The sequence below is a fragment of the Rhagoletis zephyria genome, unplaced genomic scaffold (assembly GCF_001687245.7).
Source record: "Rhagoletis zephyria isolate East Lansing unplaced genomic scaffold, Rhagoletis_zephyria_1.1 Rzeph_scaffold_00757, whole genome shotgun sequence".
In the NCBI taxonomy this organism is placed as follows: Eukaryota; Metazoa; Arthropoda; class Insecta; order Diptera; family Tephritidae; genus Rhagoletis; species Rhagoletis zephyria.
In genome coordinates this window covers 133,510-150,326 of record NW_016157841.1, presented here as the reverse complement: position 1 = coordinate 150,326, position 16,817 = coordinate 133,510, and the positions used below count along the sequence as shown (strand labels likewise).

Genomic DNA, 16,817 nt, shown 5'->3' with positions numbered 1-16,817 from the left:
TCTCTTATAGTTGCGCTCCAGATGCTCACGAAATTCACGATTTGCAGTTTTTTTACAGGAATGCATTCCAGGTTCCAAAAAACCTGTAAGTCAAAGCACTTTTGTGAGAGTAACTTGCACTCTCTGTCAGAGGTTGCAGAATTTAGTTCGAAGTTTTTCTCCCTGCAAGTTCCTGAAAAGTGTCAAACAATAGACAGGGTTGCATTTGTATACAAAACGCAACTTAAATGAGACTTTTCTACTTTTGAATTTGTTGTAAATTTCATGGATTGATTTATTTCTTATTTTATAATAGTAGCTGACATAATAGACTTCAGATGAAATTTATAGCACAAACTAAATACGCAATTGGGCATCATCGTTGTAAATTTTTTGTGGTTTGGTTTATTTTTTTAATTTATAATAGTAGCTGACACAACAATAGACTTCAAATTAAATTTATAGTACAATCTACATACACAACTGGCTTAGTTTAAAATTGTATCATCAAATTCTTCATCCTTTCCAACAGGCTGAACAGCAACTTTACGTAAAACTTTGTTCACAACCTCATTTAAAGATTCTCTCGCACCAATCTCCAAAATTTGGCATACCAAATTAAAAGTAGTATCGTTATCACGTAGATGTAGAATTGCTATTAAAGCTATTTCAGAATTGGACTTCACATAGCCATTTTTTTCTTTGGTGCCATTAACTAACATCGGTACAAGCAATTTTAAAATATTTGGGGTCATCTTATTTGCGGTTAGCTCCTTTGCTAAATAATTACAACATTTGGCAACAAGTTGTTTTATTTCATTGCTCTTATGGTTCATAGCTCGAGTAAAACTTGAAACGATTAACGGTGAGTAAGGAAGATCATTTGACAAATAAAATTGTAACAAGCAAGTTATTGCGCGAACACCGTTGCTAGCAATATTAACCTTTTCAGAGGAAATGCTATTAATAATTATTTCTATTACCTTCTCTTCAAATTTCGCGGTTACAATTACGTCAGGACTCTCCTTTATTGCGACGAAAAGAACTGTGGTGCGACCATGTTTTAACGGACCATCCTCGTTGCTTACAATCAGTATGTGCTGCTGTAGTATATCCTCCAATTGCTGAGATGCTAAATATTTCAGAAGTGCGCCCAGACAGCCTCCCGAAGCAGACCGAGTAATATCTTCTGAATGAGCTATCATAGTTAGAAGAGTAGTAAAGGCTTGTTTTTTAAAACCTTCGGACATTTTTACCCCAGCAAAAGTGATAAGCGAACGCATAGCTGCTAACATAGTTTCTCGTAAGGAGGAATCTTCGCTCGACTTGATAGCATTGTGAATTTCATTAAATATTGGATCAGGACGGGAATGAACAATTACAAGTTCTGTTACAGCTTGCCCGGCTTTCATGCGTACAGTTTTATTTGGATCGTTTAAAGCTTTCAGGAATGTTGTTTGCAGCTGTGGCAAAAACTGTTTCAACATGACCCCTACCTTTCGCAGCAAAATAGCTAGTGATTCTAGTACTGCCGCTTTAACTCCCGCATTAAAACGGTCTCCCAAAATACGTATTAATGGTCCGGTTATTTGAACAACGGATGGCTGTAAGGATTGAGCATTTGTTAATGCAATGACTTCACCTAGCCCTTGAGTAGCATTTTCTTTTACATCTGGCATACCATTTAAAATTGCCTCTCGAAAAATAGGAAGCAAAGGAGTAATTCCTTTTGGAAGGCAAAAACCTGGCAGTTCGGAACCATTTAATTCACTTGCAGCGAATCTAACAGCTTGCCTAACGTCAGACACATGGGCGATTTGCTGGTTTGAATCTAAGCCTCTCACAACCGCGTTTAAGGCATCCCATGATCTTTGAAGAATATCACGATTTGAATCGGCCATCAATCGCAATAAACAACGTAGCAATTGAGGTACATACTGTGAATAATCGCCGGGAGTGTGTGTACAGAAAGCAGAAAGTAAACTTGCCGCCGATTTTCGTGTCTTCACGTTCTCAGCCTTCGCAGATGTCATTAAAATGTCCACAATTGTACGAATACCGGTTTCGTCTGTTACTGATAGGATAACTGATTGACAATAGTCTAGTTCTTGTTGTTCACATGAAGTTCCTTGAGAGTCCGACAATGTTTGAAGTAACGCATTTAAAATTTTAGGTAAATATTTTGTCAACGCATCTCCTGCAACTGATACTAAAATGGAAAGGGCCTTCGTATTAACTGGCGCTGTCGTTAGTTGAGGAACAAGGAACGGCAACACTACCCGCGACTTAATTGTCATGACTTGGCGAAGGCCATCCAAAGTATTTTCTGCAACTGCTGGATTGGGGTCGTTTAGACCTTCCAACATTGATGGTAAGATATCATCAAGTGCACGTGAGCCAACGGTAGAATGCAATGAATCGAAAGTTTTTGCTGCAGCTTCTCTGACTTCTGGCAATGGATCAGATAAAGCTCTTCTTACAGTTGGAACTAGACTGTTAACAAATGAAAATACCATTTCTTTGGAAGTTGATGCCATTATTTCCGATAAGCCGATACAAACGCCTTGACGCTGATCTGCGTGTTCTGAATTTAGACCCTTCTCCAAAATTGGAATTATCTCGGGAAGTACTCTTTCTCCTAGTTTTCTTACAAGATCACCTAGAGTACGCGCGGCAACTTGTCGTTTATCATAGCTTGTGCTAGCTAAACAGCCCAACAACAACCCGAATAAGGTAGGTAAAATTTCTCTTAGCGTGCGGGGTGTGTTTGTTACAACCACTTTCCAAACATGTAGAGCTGCTTGTCGCACCATTAATGATACATCACTTCGCCCCATATAAAGTCCCGATAGAACTCTATTTCGCCTTTCTTCGCCTAAAAATTTTATTATGGCACTATGTGACTGTTCGGTTCCAAAATTATCATCCTCGCTAGCCGTTTCCGTAGTCATCTTTCCAGACACTCCGGATATTCTATATAACAAATCACCTAATAGTTGAACAGAGCTAAATCGAATTCGCCAGTTATCATCAAACAATCCTTTTTCTAATTCCGGAAGAAGAAGCATTACTGCAGATTCTGCATACAAATTGACAATACGTTGTCCAGCTTTTAATGCTGTATCGCGAACATATTCATTTTCATCCGCCAATGCTTTTAATATCGGATTTATTATTTGTCCAATGTAAGGAGTAAATTCTCTAGGAAAGGGTCCGGGCATGTATATAAACATCATGATATATCCATCTTTAACATGTGGAGCAATATCCGTTCTTTCGGAAGTAGCGATAATATCTGGCATTAATTGATGTAGTTTATCCACACCTAGACCACCAACGACCTCTGCAAGGCCTTGAGCGGCACCGCTGCGATCAACGCTGCTAGTTTCGGAGGTAAGGGTTTGCATTAACCACGGTAGTAGATCTTCAAACGAAGATTCCCCAATTCCACGCACCATTGCTCCCAAGGCTCGCGCAGAAATAGCTCTTACTTCAGGCACCGGGTCAAGCAATGACATTTTTAGACCAGGAATTATGTTGGGCAAGTATGGAACTAAATCTTTTTGATCAGTTAGAGAGTACATGTTTCCAATGATTTGAGCAGCCATTTTTCGTGTTTCTGTAGATCTATCCATGAACGCCCTTTCTACAACAGGCATTATGAGTGCAAGGGATGGAGCATCAATAAAATGTACAAACTTTGTTTGAAGCAAACTGTGAAGGCAAGTTGATGTATTTTTCGATGGATCTTCCAAAGCTGTCAACAAAATAGGGACGATGGCTTGGATTTCTGGATTTTTAATAACGGATCCAATAACTTTTAGCGCGCAAGCACCAGCCTCTTGCACTTTTGTGTGGGAATCACCAAGAACTTCTATCAGCTTTGGAACAATGTTTGGTAAACATGATGACAATTGCTTTGGCGCACAGAATGCCATTGCTCCCAGGAGTTCAACCGAAGCCGTCTTAGTCCTCCAAGAATCCTCGTCTAAAGCATTAAGTAGAGACGGGAGAATAAGTTTGACTCCATGAGCTGATAGCCTCCCCATAACGACCTTTGCAGTATCATCAGCCGCTTGTCGTACATATTGCGAGGAATCTCCAAAACATTGCAGTAGATGAGGTAGTACATGCACAATATATGGCTCAAATAAACGGCCAAGAGTTGTACATAGTACTTCAAACGCGAAAAGTGCGCCTTCCCTAGATTTGTAATTTTTCTTCTCTTGTATAAATGTGGTTAACTTAGACATTATGTCGAATTGCTTTAGGGACAAGATTCCCAAACCCTTAACAATACCTGCTATTCCATAAGCTGCTCCCCTCCTCTCCCCATATTTATCAGACTTTATTAGTAACTGTAACAATTTTTTTATAATCTCGGGAGCCTTGTCTCGCACTGATGGGATTAAATGGGGTAAACAATTTGACACCGCTTCTTGTACTTGCTGAGAAGGAGTTGATAATGCCGCAATCAATCTTCGAACTATGGGTTCTATTCGAATATCGTCAGCTTCTAAGTGTCGCGCTAATGATCCCATTATGATAACGACAGCCTGTCTAACATTGTCATAGCTTTTAGATTTGGGTGCTTTATCCAAAAAATCTTCAAATACGGGTAATAAATTAACTATTGTTTCTTTGCCATGAAAATCGACTATGCAAAGAGCGGCAGCAAGCATTTCTTTATGAACGATTTCGTTACGATCTCCAAAGCCTTGCAAAACCATAAATTGCATAATTTGATCCACATCTTCAATATCAAAAAATTTACAAATTTGAGAAATTGATATTGCAATACCCCTGCGCGGTTCCCATTGATCAATCGCGGGAAAAACTTCTCGATCAAATTGATCCAATTGAGGAGGAATCATGGTTAATTTTTCCTTGTAAATGTCAAGCAAGGATTTAAGTACATATTTAGTCCGCTCTTGATCGTTGACAAGCAGTGATAACAAGGAATGTGCCGTTGCCTTTTGTATACATAGCTCTTTATGAGTGACATCTGAAAAAAGTTCGTCCAAACTAGGTACAACAAACTTAGAATAATCCCATAAATCAGCCGCTAAAGCACGATTTTCAGCAGATGTGTCGTGCCTTGCTATCCACACACGGATTTTCATCCGAGATTTTAAATCACTATTCATCATGCCTTCGTTCAAAAAACATTTCTTTATAATTTTGAGTGCTCTTAGTGAAACTTCCCTCACGGCTTCTTTGCCGCTTTGTAATGAATGTAATAATATCTCAATTTCATCTCCAGTAGCATGTCCACAATAATCTTCGCCAGAACTCAAGTTTGCCACTTCCAAAAGTACAGATGAAGCTTTGGTCTGAACTCTACCTTGGTAACCATTAATTAAATATAGCAACAATTTCAACATTTCTAATCGAGGCATATATTTAGGATGATTGAAATCTGTCACATCCCCGTGTACGGTACGTCCTCTCATTTGAGCATGATTTTCAATTATTTGCATACCAATCAATGTAAGTTCCTCACTGTTGGCTATGGAATTTGTAACAAGTACGCGTTTCAAAAACTCAAATGCATAAGAGAAGGACGGTGCGTTGAAACAGTTATGCGATGTAGATTTATTTGCATCATTAATATATCTTACTAAGTGTCTTTGAACTTCTAGTAAGGTTCTAATAGCATTATCATCGATGTTGTTTAAAATCCATTCATTTGGGTGATCGCACTGCGGATTTACTAACCGAATAGTAGTCACCGCTAAATCTTTTCCCAGTTCAATGCAGTCCTCAAAACATACCTCGCTTAGTTTTATATACAGCTTTGACAAAATTTCCGCTGCAAGTGGTAATTTTAACAGTTTTAAAATTGGCATCAATAATTCGTGGAAATGTAGGGAAACTGCCATAGGATTGCCAGAATATGCTGATTCTAGCATGAAAGTTGCATTAGTTAATTTTTTATTCAAAAGGTCAACACGATCTTTTATGCAGTTTTCTTTTTCAATTTGATTTTTTAAGGCTTCTTGCTGTTTTTGGTTATATTCTGAAATATTCGTTCTGCCCTTGCATCGCCTTTGGTCACATTCATTTCCTAACTGTATTTTTTCTATTTGAGATTTGTTATAATGATTATCTCGCGTATATCCTGCTGATAACATATCATTACCATTTCTTTTATTGCATTGTTCCGCCTTTGCAATTAAGTATATGGAATATTCTTCGCCGGAAACAACACCGGAATCAACAGTTTTTAAATCAGCTATAATTTTTTTTATAAATGCTGGTAACATTACTCCAGGGCTCGACCGAACAACAGTAGAGATAGCATTTGAATATGCTTTTTTCTTTTCGAATTTTTCAATTAAAAGTTCTTTAATTTGTTCAGCATTTAGCGAAATAAATTTCTCTGGATCCAATTTAAAATTCAATTTTAAAATCTTTTCCCATAAAAATGGTTCTTTAATTACCACAGCAGGGTGGTGACATATAATTAGAACTTGTAACGATAGCTTTATAGCATCACTTACAGGAAGTTTCTCAAAATTAAAAATGCATTGTATTACTTCTACCAAAGTATTTGCACAAGCTAGAATTTCTTCATAATTGCCTTCATTTTCATCATCAAATTTTAAATTATCTATCTGGCTTTCGATTTCTATTATAATGGATTTAATATACGTAACGCCGTCGATTGAATGGAATATATTTGGCAGCAAAGATAAAGTGTATGATCTTACTTTTTGAGAATTCGATAACAAATTGCAAACTATAGCTTTGAATATAATATTAAGGGTACCTTTCAGTTTGCTTGGATATTGCGTTAACAACTTTTCAGCCATCAATGATACATAGCACAATGATTCGGCAGGTGCAGCGAACATAAACCGCTCGGAAAAGAACAATTGTTTATTCATGTCGAATACGACGCTCCAAAAATTGCTTAAGGTAATATTGTGCAGCGGGCATTCTGTTTTCAATATAATACAAGCAGCGCAAAGTGCCTCACATACAAGGGGAATTTGTAGGGGATTTTGTAAACCTTTTTCAACTAGCGGAAGAAGAAGGGGAGTAATTTTTGACTCCGCGTGTAATCTACCATTTTGAAGAGCAGCTAGAAGCCATTGAAGATACGCTATTCGAACAGGTTGAGTTGTTGTTTTCAGGTCCAGTCCTCTTTCAAAGATATATATGATTGATTTCGGTAGTTCGCCCAAAAACTTTGTCACCCACAAACTAAACATGTCCAAGGTGTGGCATATAACCCGCTCTTGAATTTCAGCTATCAAGGCTTTCGAAAATAAATCCACAACGAGATGCAATATCCTTGAAGTGTCATTAGTGGAAATTGAGTTGAAACTTAAGTATCCTGCGGCCTGAAAAAAATAGTAAAAATGCTTATGAATTAAGAATAATAAAATCAAAGTTTGAGGTTGACATACAAAAATAATGTTGAATTTTCAATCTTAGCAATGATACATAAATACAGGTATTGTACACGTTTTAAATTTTAAATAAAAATTATATGGAGAACTCATTAAAACATAAAAATGTGAATGCAGTTAAAAGGTTCGACTCTCAGTACCAAAACAGTACCCACTAGGGAATCCAATCCAGCATAAAAATCGCAATCACGCAAGCCTACGGGATCGAGGTCAACAATCCCGCGGGATTTGCGGGATTAAAAAAACATATTATTTCCTCTAAACAAATATATAGAAAAGATGATTTTATTTAGAAAATCTACGCATTTATTTCTAATTAATAATATTATATATATTTAATAATATAATTCTACTTAATAATATATATATATATATATATAATATATATTCTAATTGACTTTTTTGATAATATTTCCGAAGGAATAATAAAGTATTTCGGGTATCCTCTTTTAAATTCGACCTTATTTTATTACACATATCCGCTGAAACACAATGCCGACGAATTTTTCGCCGCGAATGTTCGCTGTAAAAATTAAAACACACTGTTGTATATGAGAACGCACACAACCAAAGCAAACGACGACGTTCGTCCGATAACTGTTCGCAACGCTAGACTTATTTCTATCGTCGTCGCAGGCGGCACCGGCAAAATACGACCCATTGTGGCCATATGCTAAATATTCTCAAGTTTTTAGATAGAAATTGAAAAATACTGTATTTGGTTTGTTAAAAATTAATAATCTTATTATTTCTAAAAACTTTAATTGTTCCTTGTCATAAGCAGCTGAATTCGTTGTCGCCGTAGTTATTTTACTGAGCGAAAATTTTGGGCGAAAGTTGCCACCGTCGTCGCACTACTTTGCGAAAATTCGGTATTGTGTTTCAACGGTATATCCAGCGGCGGAAAACGCACTATCGGCTTCAATACTTGTAGGAGGAATCGAGTTCACATAGTTATAGGCAGCTTCTAAGTGCTTTCCTCTATTGCCTCCGCATTGGAAAAACGTCATTCCACGTTTCAGTATCAGAACAAGAGAGAAAAAGTATTTAAGGTATCGTCTTTTAAATTCGACCTTATTTTATTACACATACATATATCCAGCGGCGGAAAACGCACTCTCGGCCTCAATACTTGTAGGCGGAATCGAGTTCACATAGTTATAGGCAGTTTCTAAGTGCTTTCCTCTATTGCCTCTGCATTGAAAAAGCGTTATTCCACGTTTCAATATCAGATTAAGAGTATTTGTTTGTGCATATACAGTGACTCACAGAAGTATTTTGCATGAGAAGATTAAGTAAACCTTTGAATTTATTTTATTTTTTTGTTAAGTATTTGACAGGTTGTTAAAATTAGATCTTAATGATACATAAATAATGTATTAAAACTAAAAAAAAAAAATATTTTTCATGTAAACGTAACAAAACTTAAAAAAATCATAATTCATTGCTCACAAAAGTATTTTGCTTTTGACTAGGTGGTGAATAAATATACGATATTCTATCTATTCAATATTTTGTATGATAGCCATTATTTTTGGAAACCGCCTCCAAGCGTCTTGGAATAGATTCTATCAATTTTCAACAAAATTCAGGAGGTATTTTTTCCCATTCTTCGAGCAAAACAGCTTTCAGGTCACTCTTTGACGAAATTTTGTGTCCCCGCACTCTATCTTCGAGATAGGCCCAAAGATTTTCTATGGGGTTGATATCGGAACTTTGGGGAGGTGTTGGCAAATGTTTTGTGTTGAAAAGTATCCACATTTTAACATCATGAGCTGTATGTTTGGGATCGTTGTCGTGTTGAAATAAAAACTTGTTAGTTGACATACCCATTTTTTCAGCACTGGAATGTAAGTTGTCCTTGAGAATGGACAAATAAAGATGTTTATCCATCGTTCCATCTATAAACACTAGTTTTCCAACTCCCTGAGCCGACATACAACCCCACTCCATGACAGAACCTCCGCCGTGCTTAACAGTGGATTTAATATTTTTGATTCGCAGCTCCTCATTTTTCTTCCGCCATACCATACGACGACCGTCCGGTCCAAAAATGTTGTATTTGCTCTCGTCACCAAAGATCACGGTTTTCCAAAACTCAAAACCTTTTGTTTTATAGGTGTTGGCGAATAGAAGTCGCTTTTCTTTATTAACTTTTGTAATTAGTGGCTTTTTCCGCGCTGCACGACCGTGGATATTGTTACTTCTGAGTACTCTGCGCACCGTCTCATCGGATACTTGAGTGTGAAGGGTTGCCTTTATTTTGTCATTAATTTTTGGGGCTGATAAATGTGAGTTTTGGCGATTTTCTTTTAATATTTGGCGTTCTTCTCTCACTGTCAGCAACTTTGGTCGACCAACACGCGTTATATTTTCCAAATTACCGCGTTCTTTACACCGTTGAATTACGTTTTCGATCGTTTGGCGACATCGACTAAACATATTACAAATATATCTCGTAGGTTTGCCGTCATTGTGAAGGGTGTAAAATAATCTTTTTTTTCAGCCGTAGTTAATTCTTTACCCTTTGGCATTTACGATGTGCAAAGTCCCACAATTGCAAATGAAATGAATTCAGTCACTAGCAAAATTGATGATAAAACGCACTAGTAACCGCCACTTCAGCGAAAATAGAAAAACAAACGAAACTGCGCCCAGTAACGGTTTCAAAATAAAAAGCAAAATACTTTTGTGAGCACAGAATTCCATTGCTAAGCACGTTTTTTGTTGTATGTACCTAACGGTACAATTTTTGGGCACGCCGTGTAGCCCATTTCCTAAGAAAATGCTCAATAATTGGAGTACGTATTTGATTTAGTAAGCTCGGATATTTACTGCATAAGAAATTTGAAATTTGTGCATACAAGTAATTATGCAAAATACTTCTGTGAGCCACTGTATAAGTACAGATGAAGCCTTGGCTATCCATTCAGTACGAAGACTACGCTCTAATTCAGCTTCTAATGGAGGCGAAGATTCACAATCTGTTGAGATATGGGATAAAGGCACGTTGTGATGCCGTGTTATAAAGCCATAGGAAATAACGCCATATGGCTTCATTTCACTTTACATTGAGAAGTACAGCCATATTTTTGCGTATGATCTTATTTCTCACTGTGAAAGTGAAATAAAGCCATTATGGCGTTATTGCACTTTGATAATTTTTTGTGTAATGTTTACCTAGTGCACAGCTGGTGTGCATATGTACATAAAGTAACTCGGTAATACTCTAGTTTAAGGATGCCCAAATCAGCACATATGTGTCGCGGGCGACTGCGCATGCAAAGCTTTGCACAGCGGTGCTGGGTGGGCGAGTCCGAGATGTTTAGATGATCGAGATAGTACATTTTTTTCATANTTACCTAGTGCACAGCTGGTGTGCATATGTACATAAAGTAACTCGGTAATACTCTAGTTTAAGGATGCCCAAATCAGCACATATGTGTCGCGGGCGACTGCGCATGCAAAGCTTTGCACAGCGGTGCTGGGTGGGCGAGTCCGAGATGTTTAGATGATCGAGATAGTACATTTTTTTCATACTTTTTGAACATATTTTCCACAAAACTAAGTTTTTTTTGCTTTCTGTTTGATCTATAATATGCTTCTCAGTTTCTTCAATAAATTTCATTTGAAAAGAAAACAATCATAATACAAAACTTGCGTTTTCCAGCTTAATATTAATTTACTTCTCATTTCTTGTGTACCAATTTTTTCAGTGTTGGTTTTGAAGAAACATTGAAAAAGAAATTATAAAAAATATGGAAAAAAATATAATTTTGAAATGTTAGTTATGAAAAGTTTTAAGTAAAAAAATTAAATCAATGATTTGGCCAGTTGCCGTTTAGCAGGCGGCTGTGGATCAACATCACTGCTCTCTCTAATATCCTGGTCATCGTCATCATCATCAGAAAGGTCGATAATTGCGCCCAACAGATATTCTGGAATTCATCTTTGTCTTCCCCTTCTTTCTCTTTTTCCTCGTCTTCCTCTTCTTTAAAGGTGTTTTTATACCACCAACAAATTTCAGGGGGTATTGCATCTGGAGATTTCTTTCCTCTGTACCTGGAACGAAAATAGTTTTCAATCGTTAACATGTTTAAATTGTGCACTCTGACAAAGATATTAGAAAAATCTAGGAATTCAAAATATGCACACTCTATAGTTACCTTATTTCAAATGGAAGCGCAGTTTGATGATAACGTTCGCCTTGCTCATCAGATTCAGTCGGCAACTGTTGAGCGAGTTGATCAAGATGCTGATGCAAGAGATGAATTTTGTATGACATATTAACCCCAATTTCATCGAAAGCTGCCAACATATTTGCAACAGATTGCCTGTAGTTGTCTTTGCGTTCTTTACCCAAAAGTCCTTTAATGACTGCTTTCAATGCGAGCCATGCATTTAATTCTCGGTCTGTCAGAACTTGGTCAAAATCTTGACGACTCATTAGTTTCCGTATGTCGGGACCATTAGCAACCCCTTCCTGAATTTTGGCGTTACTTAGTCTTGGGAAAATGTCTTTTAAGCGGTTGAATACTGCTGGTCTTTTTGCGATACATTTCAAAAAATTTTTAGCAATGCCCAGTTTAATGTGGAGCAACCGCAATAAAATTTTCATTTCAGGAACAAGACTTTCATGTAGCCTATTGTCTTTAGGCCATTTCCGTACAATGAGACTATTCCAGTTATGCTGTTTGTACTGGTTTCTTCCTTTAATACCTTCTCCGTATCGTGAATCTGAATCGCACAAAAAACACGGATATTTTGGACGGCCAGATGCTGTTAAGCCTGTAATCAATGAACCTATTTTGAGGTCGCAGCAAATGCGCCACTGGTGTTCGTTATATTTGACTACTTCCAGAATGTGTTTCAAATTATCGAAATTTTCACTAGTGTCAGTGCTAAAGCGGCCGTAATTTTAGTCCGATTTCAATAATTTTCAACGTTTTGCTTTTATGTGGCAAGAACAATAAAAATACCGAGTTTGGTACAAATTGATAGAACGGTTACCGATATACATATATGTGGTCATAAGTGGGCGGTGCCACGCCCATTTTCCAAAATTTAACCATAAACATATTTCTTGGTAAAGAATTGTTGCGAGCATCAATTTTGAATAAGTTAGCATTAATATTTACTGATTTATCGAAGATTTCGTATTTCTCTAAATTACCCTTATATGGAATGTGGGCGTGGTTATTGTCGGATTTTAAAAATTTTCAGCCATTTGGTATGCTGTACCAAGGCGAACAACTGTGCGAAGTTTGGAAGAAATCGGTGCAGCGGTTGCCAAGATATACACATATAACTATAAGTGGGCGTGGCTACGCCCATTTTTAAAAAATTTATAATATTCTTATTTTTCGTCTAAAAGTTATTGTAAATATCAATTTTGAGTTATTAATCTTCAATAGTTACTAAAATATCGCAGTTTTCGTGTTTCTGAAAATTACCGTTATATGGGAGGTAGGCGTGGTTATTGTCCGATTTTGCCCATTTTCAATACCATCCGTCCTACGCCTGAAAGAAGTACACGTACCAAGTTTCGTTAAGATATCTTAATTTTTACTCGAGTTATCGTGTGCATAGACGGACGGACAGACGGACGGACGGACGGACGGACGGACAGACAGTCACCGCTTAATCGATTTCTCTTTTCATTCTGATCATTTATGTATACATTTGTCTATATCTATCTCGATTCGTTTTGCCTGTTACAAACAACCGTTATGTGAACAAAGTTATAATACCCTTGTGCACAAGTGCGCTCGGGTATAAAAACGTGAGGAAATGGATATGCATATACACTTTTTACTGAATCAAAAAAATTATTAAACATGATAATAAAAACTTGGCGCTTTTGTTTTGGAAAAATTGGCTTTTTCTGGGGCCCTGATGCCACACTGGCTCAGTTGTCGCAAAAGTACACATACATACACGCATTTTTACTTGAAAATAAGTGTGTAGTGGTTAATATATATACGTTGCCATTTCCGTACAGCTCACTTCACCTCGCCTAGCACACTCGCGTGCTCGCAGTTTGCCCGCTACGTCGACTGCGTGCACCTCTGCTGTGCATCCCTACTCTAGTTGAAGGTACAACTTGCAAAACGAAAAAAAAACGTCCAAAACTGTCAGGAGGGGTAAAAATCGTCCCATTTTTATCCCTGTATTCACAACGCGGTGGTGGGGGGTTTATATTGTTACAACAAAACATTGTTTATTTTGTTATTAAAAAACAAGTAAACAATGTTCCCGAACTGAAACGAGAAAATGCAAAATGGAGTCTGCAATATTGAGTACATTTCGGTTTTGTCATTAGAAATTTTATACACATTTAGTTTTACATAAGAATATATTACGGATTTAAAAGAAAATCTTATAGATATGATTTTTTATTTATTTATTTAAAAGAGAACTAATTATAAATAACTAATCCACTTGTAAGATTAAACACTGGCTACCAGGGCCTTCGGCGCATAGATATATACATATGTATGTATATACATACATTAATTTGTATAGATATATGTATGTACGTATGTATTTGAAATTTTCTTTTAAATCGGTAAGATGCATATTAACTTGAGGTATGAATAAAATTGTTAATGGCAAAACGAAAATATCGTCGTTTAAAGGACAAAACCGCGTATCGTCGTTCTGCAAAACCGCGCAACTAACATTTTTTGCCAAAAATTGGATTTGCTCACCGAAGCTCTTGGCTCAAGCCTTCTCCATCGTGCTGAAATATACTAGTCAGAAATGCGATAAAAGATAAAAGAGAGAATAAATTTGAAATAACGGGTGATTTTTTTGAGGTTAGGATTTTCATGCATTAGTATTTGACAGATCACGTGGGATTTCAGACATGGTGTCAAAGAGAAAGATGCTCAGTATGCTTTGACATTTCATCATGAATAGACTTACTAACGAGCAACGCTTGCAAATCATTGAATTTTATTACCAAAATCAGTGTTCGGTTCGAAATGTGTTTCGCAAACCCAATTGCTGCGAACGGCGACGAATCGACATTTCACGGTCTTCAGCAACACTCTCAGAAACAGACGCAATATTCTCTTCTGTACGCACTGTACGCATTCGTGTGGTTGGTTTAATGTCCAATAAAGTAAACTGAGTGCGAAACTTGGTCACAATCGCATTAATTGTTTGCTCACTTGGTCGATTATGTAGACCATAAATCGGACGTAAAGCGAACCGAACACTGATTTTGGTAATAAAATTCAATGATTTGCAAGCGTTGCTCGTTAGTAAGTCTATTCATGATGAAATGTCAAAGCATACTGAGCATCTTTCTCTTTGACACCATGTCTGAAATCCCACGTGATCTGTCAAATACTAATGCATGAAAATCCTAACCTCAAAAAAATCACCCGTTATAAGTGTTTTTACTCTCTACAAAATAATTTATGNTTTTTTGCCAAAAATTGGATTTGCTCACCGAAGCTCTTGGCTCAAGCCTTCTCCATCGTGCTGAAATATACTAGTCAGAAATGCGATAAAAGATAAAAGAGAGAATAAATTTGAAATATAAGTGTTTTTACTCTCTACAAAATAATTTATTCAACATCACATACGCGGTTTTGCGTTTTTTTGATACCCGTTTTTGCATTATGTTGATGCGCGATTTTGTACTTTAAACGATGATATATAGATATAAAAATATATTCCTCTGATCTAAAAGAAAATCTCATATACGTACATATGTACTTATATCATCAAAAGCAAGAAGAGTAAACACAGCAACAATTTTATACGAGAGCGGCGTGTCCGGACGCGCGGGGTGGCGTGGCAACGCGGACCGCCGCTAAAGAGACAATATTTACTTTTTGTATTGAAATAAGATCGTATGGATTTATTTCTCATATGTTAAATTTTTGCTTATGGCTTTATTGCACGGCATCGCACGTTGTCATCTACATCATCGTCATCAATCCGCTATGTTTCGGTTTGAGATTGTGGCTGAGCGTCAACAACAGTCTCTCAATTAAACACTTAATTTCGGTTCTTAGCGTTACTTTGCTTGGAAAAAAGAGTATATCTTCCTTATTTGTAGACACAGAATCTTGTTCCAGATATTCAGTTGGATTTTCCAAGTAAAGTAACACCACAGTCATTGATTTTCGCCGTTCTTTTATCCGGCGACTTAAATATATTACAAGATCCCTGCTTAATCTGGTATTTTACCCTTCCAATTCATTTAGCAAAAAACTCAATATAGTTTCTGCAGTAACTAACGTGGCGACCTCACGGCATAAAACATTTACAGCAAGTATTATGGACTCTAATGCACTTTCAATATCAATCAATGTTAAACATTCTTCATTAGTGAAGGCAAATGAAGATGTCAGTTTAATATCAATAAGCGCTTTAAATATGTACTTTTTGACTTGGTTGAACCTCGTAATCATTGCTGCAAGACTGCTGCAGCGCGTTTGACAGTCTAGAATGAGCGGGAACTCCCTGTCAAATTCTGTTTTGATATAATTTTGCAATATACAAATAATTCGCGTATATCAATTGACCTCATAAACTTTGCGAACTTATCTACACACTCTTTCTTTCACTTTCACTTTTTCTCGATTGGGAAATAATCTGTAATTTTTTTTTTGTTGGAAAGGATACAGATACAGATGAAACACTTTTGTTCAAGTGGGAACCTTGGGACGAGCTGCTTGTTCCCATCCCAGCGCTGAATTTTCAATGCTGCTGTTGACGCTCTTCGTATCAACTACATTCATTTCAGCATTATTCTTTGTTCGCAAGTGTTGGAGGTGCCCTTTAGTAGAGCGGGCAGAGATTTTTATAATAGCAAGGCATAGTTTACACTTCGCTGAAAGCCCATCATCTGCCTTTAAAAAATGTTTCCACACTGCACTCGAGCTACTCAACTCTTTATACAGCACAGAGACACTCATTTCATTTATTGAACAAGAAAATTAGTACAGTAAGATTTTCAATCGTTTATAGTACAACAGATAGAGTGGAACTCAGGTTGTTAATACATTTACAAAACGTTAATATGATGATATTAAAAATGCAGACATAGGGCCAATTTCATAATAAAATTAAAGAATGTTTTAAAATTTAAAGGATGCTTTATTTTCCTTATCGATTTCATAAATCCACTTTAAAGATAAAGTCGCCCATAAAGTCGGCCCAAAATGGAAATTTAAATGACATAAATGTCCCCTTTGGTAGAAATAAAAAAGTATCTCATTTTCGAAGCATAATTACATATGTATGACAATCATCTGATGCAATTTTGGTGAGATGAGTATTGCCAACTTTGTTTTTTCATTTAAATTAACCTTTTTTTATTATTCAATTGCCATTGTATTATGAAAACACTTCTTGTTTAAAGTACATTTAAATTACACTTTAACTAAAAGGAAACTTTTG

The 16,817-nt window shown here is 36.7% G+C and overlaps 1 protein-coding gene across 1 annotated transcript in view; it reads right to left on the bottom strand.

Moving 5' to 3' along the window:
• Positions 1-348: 348 nt before the first annotated feature.
• The window catches only part of l(3)80Fj (lethal (3) 80Fj), an 88,902-nt gene continuing 72,433 nt past the window's right edge, over positions 349-16,817 (bottom strand). The window contains exon 4 of the mRNA XM_017614011.1: positions 349-7,328. Within this exon, the coding sequence (XP_017469500.1) occupies positions 468-7,328 (6,861 nt within the window). The 3' untranslated portion in view covers positions 349-467. The remainder of the gene's footprint in view (positions 7,329-16,817) is intronic.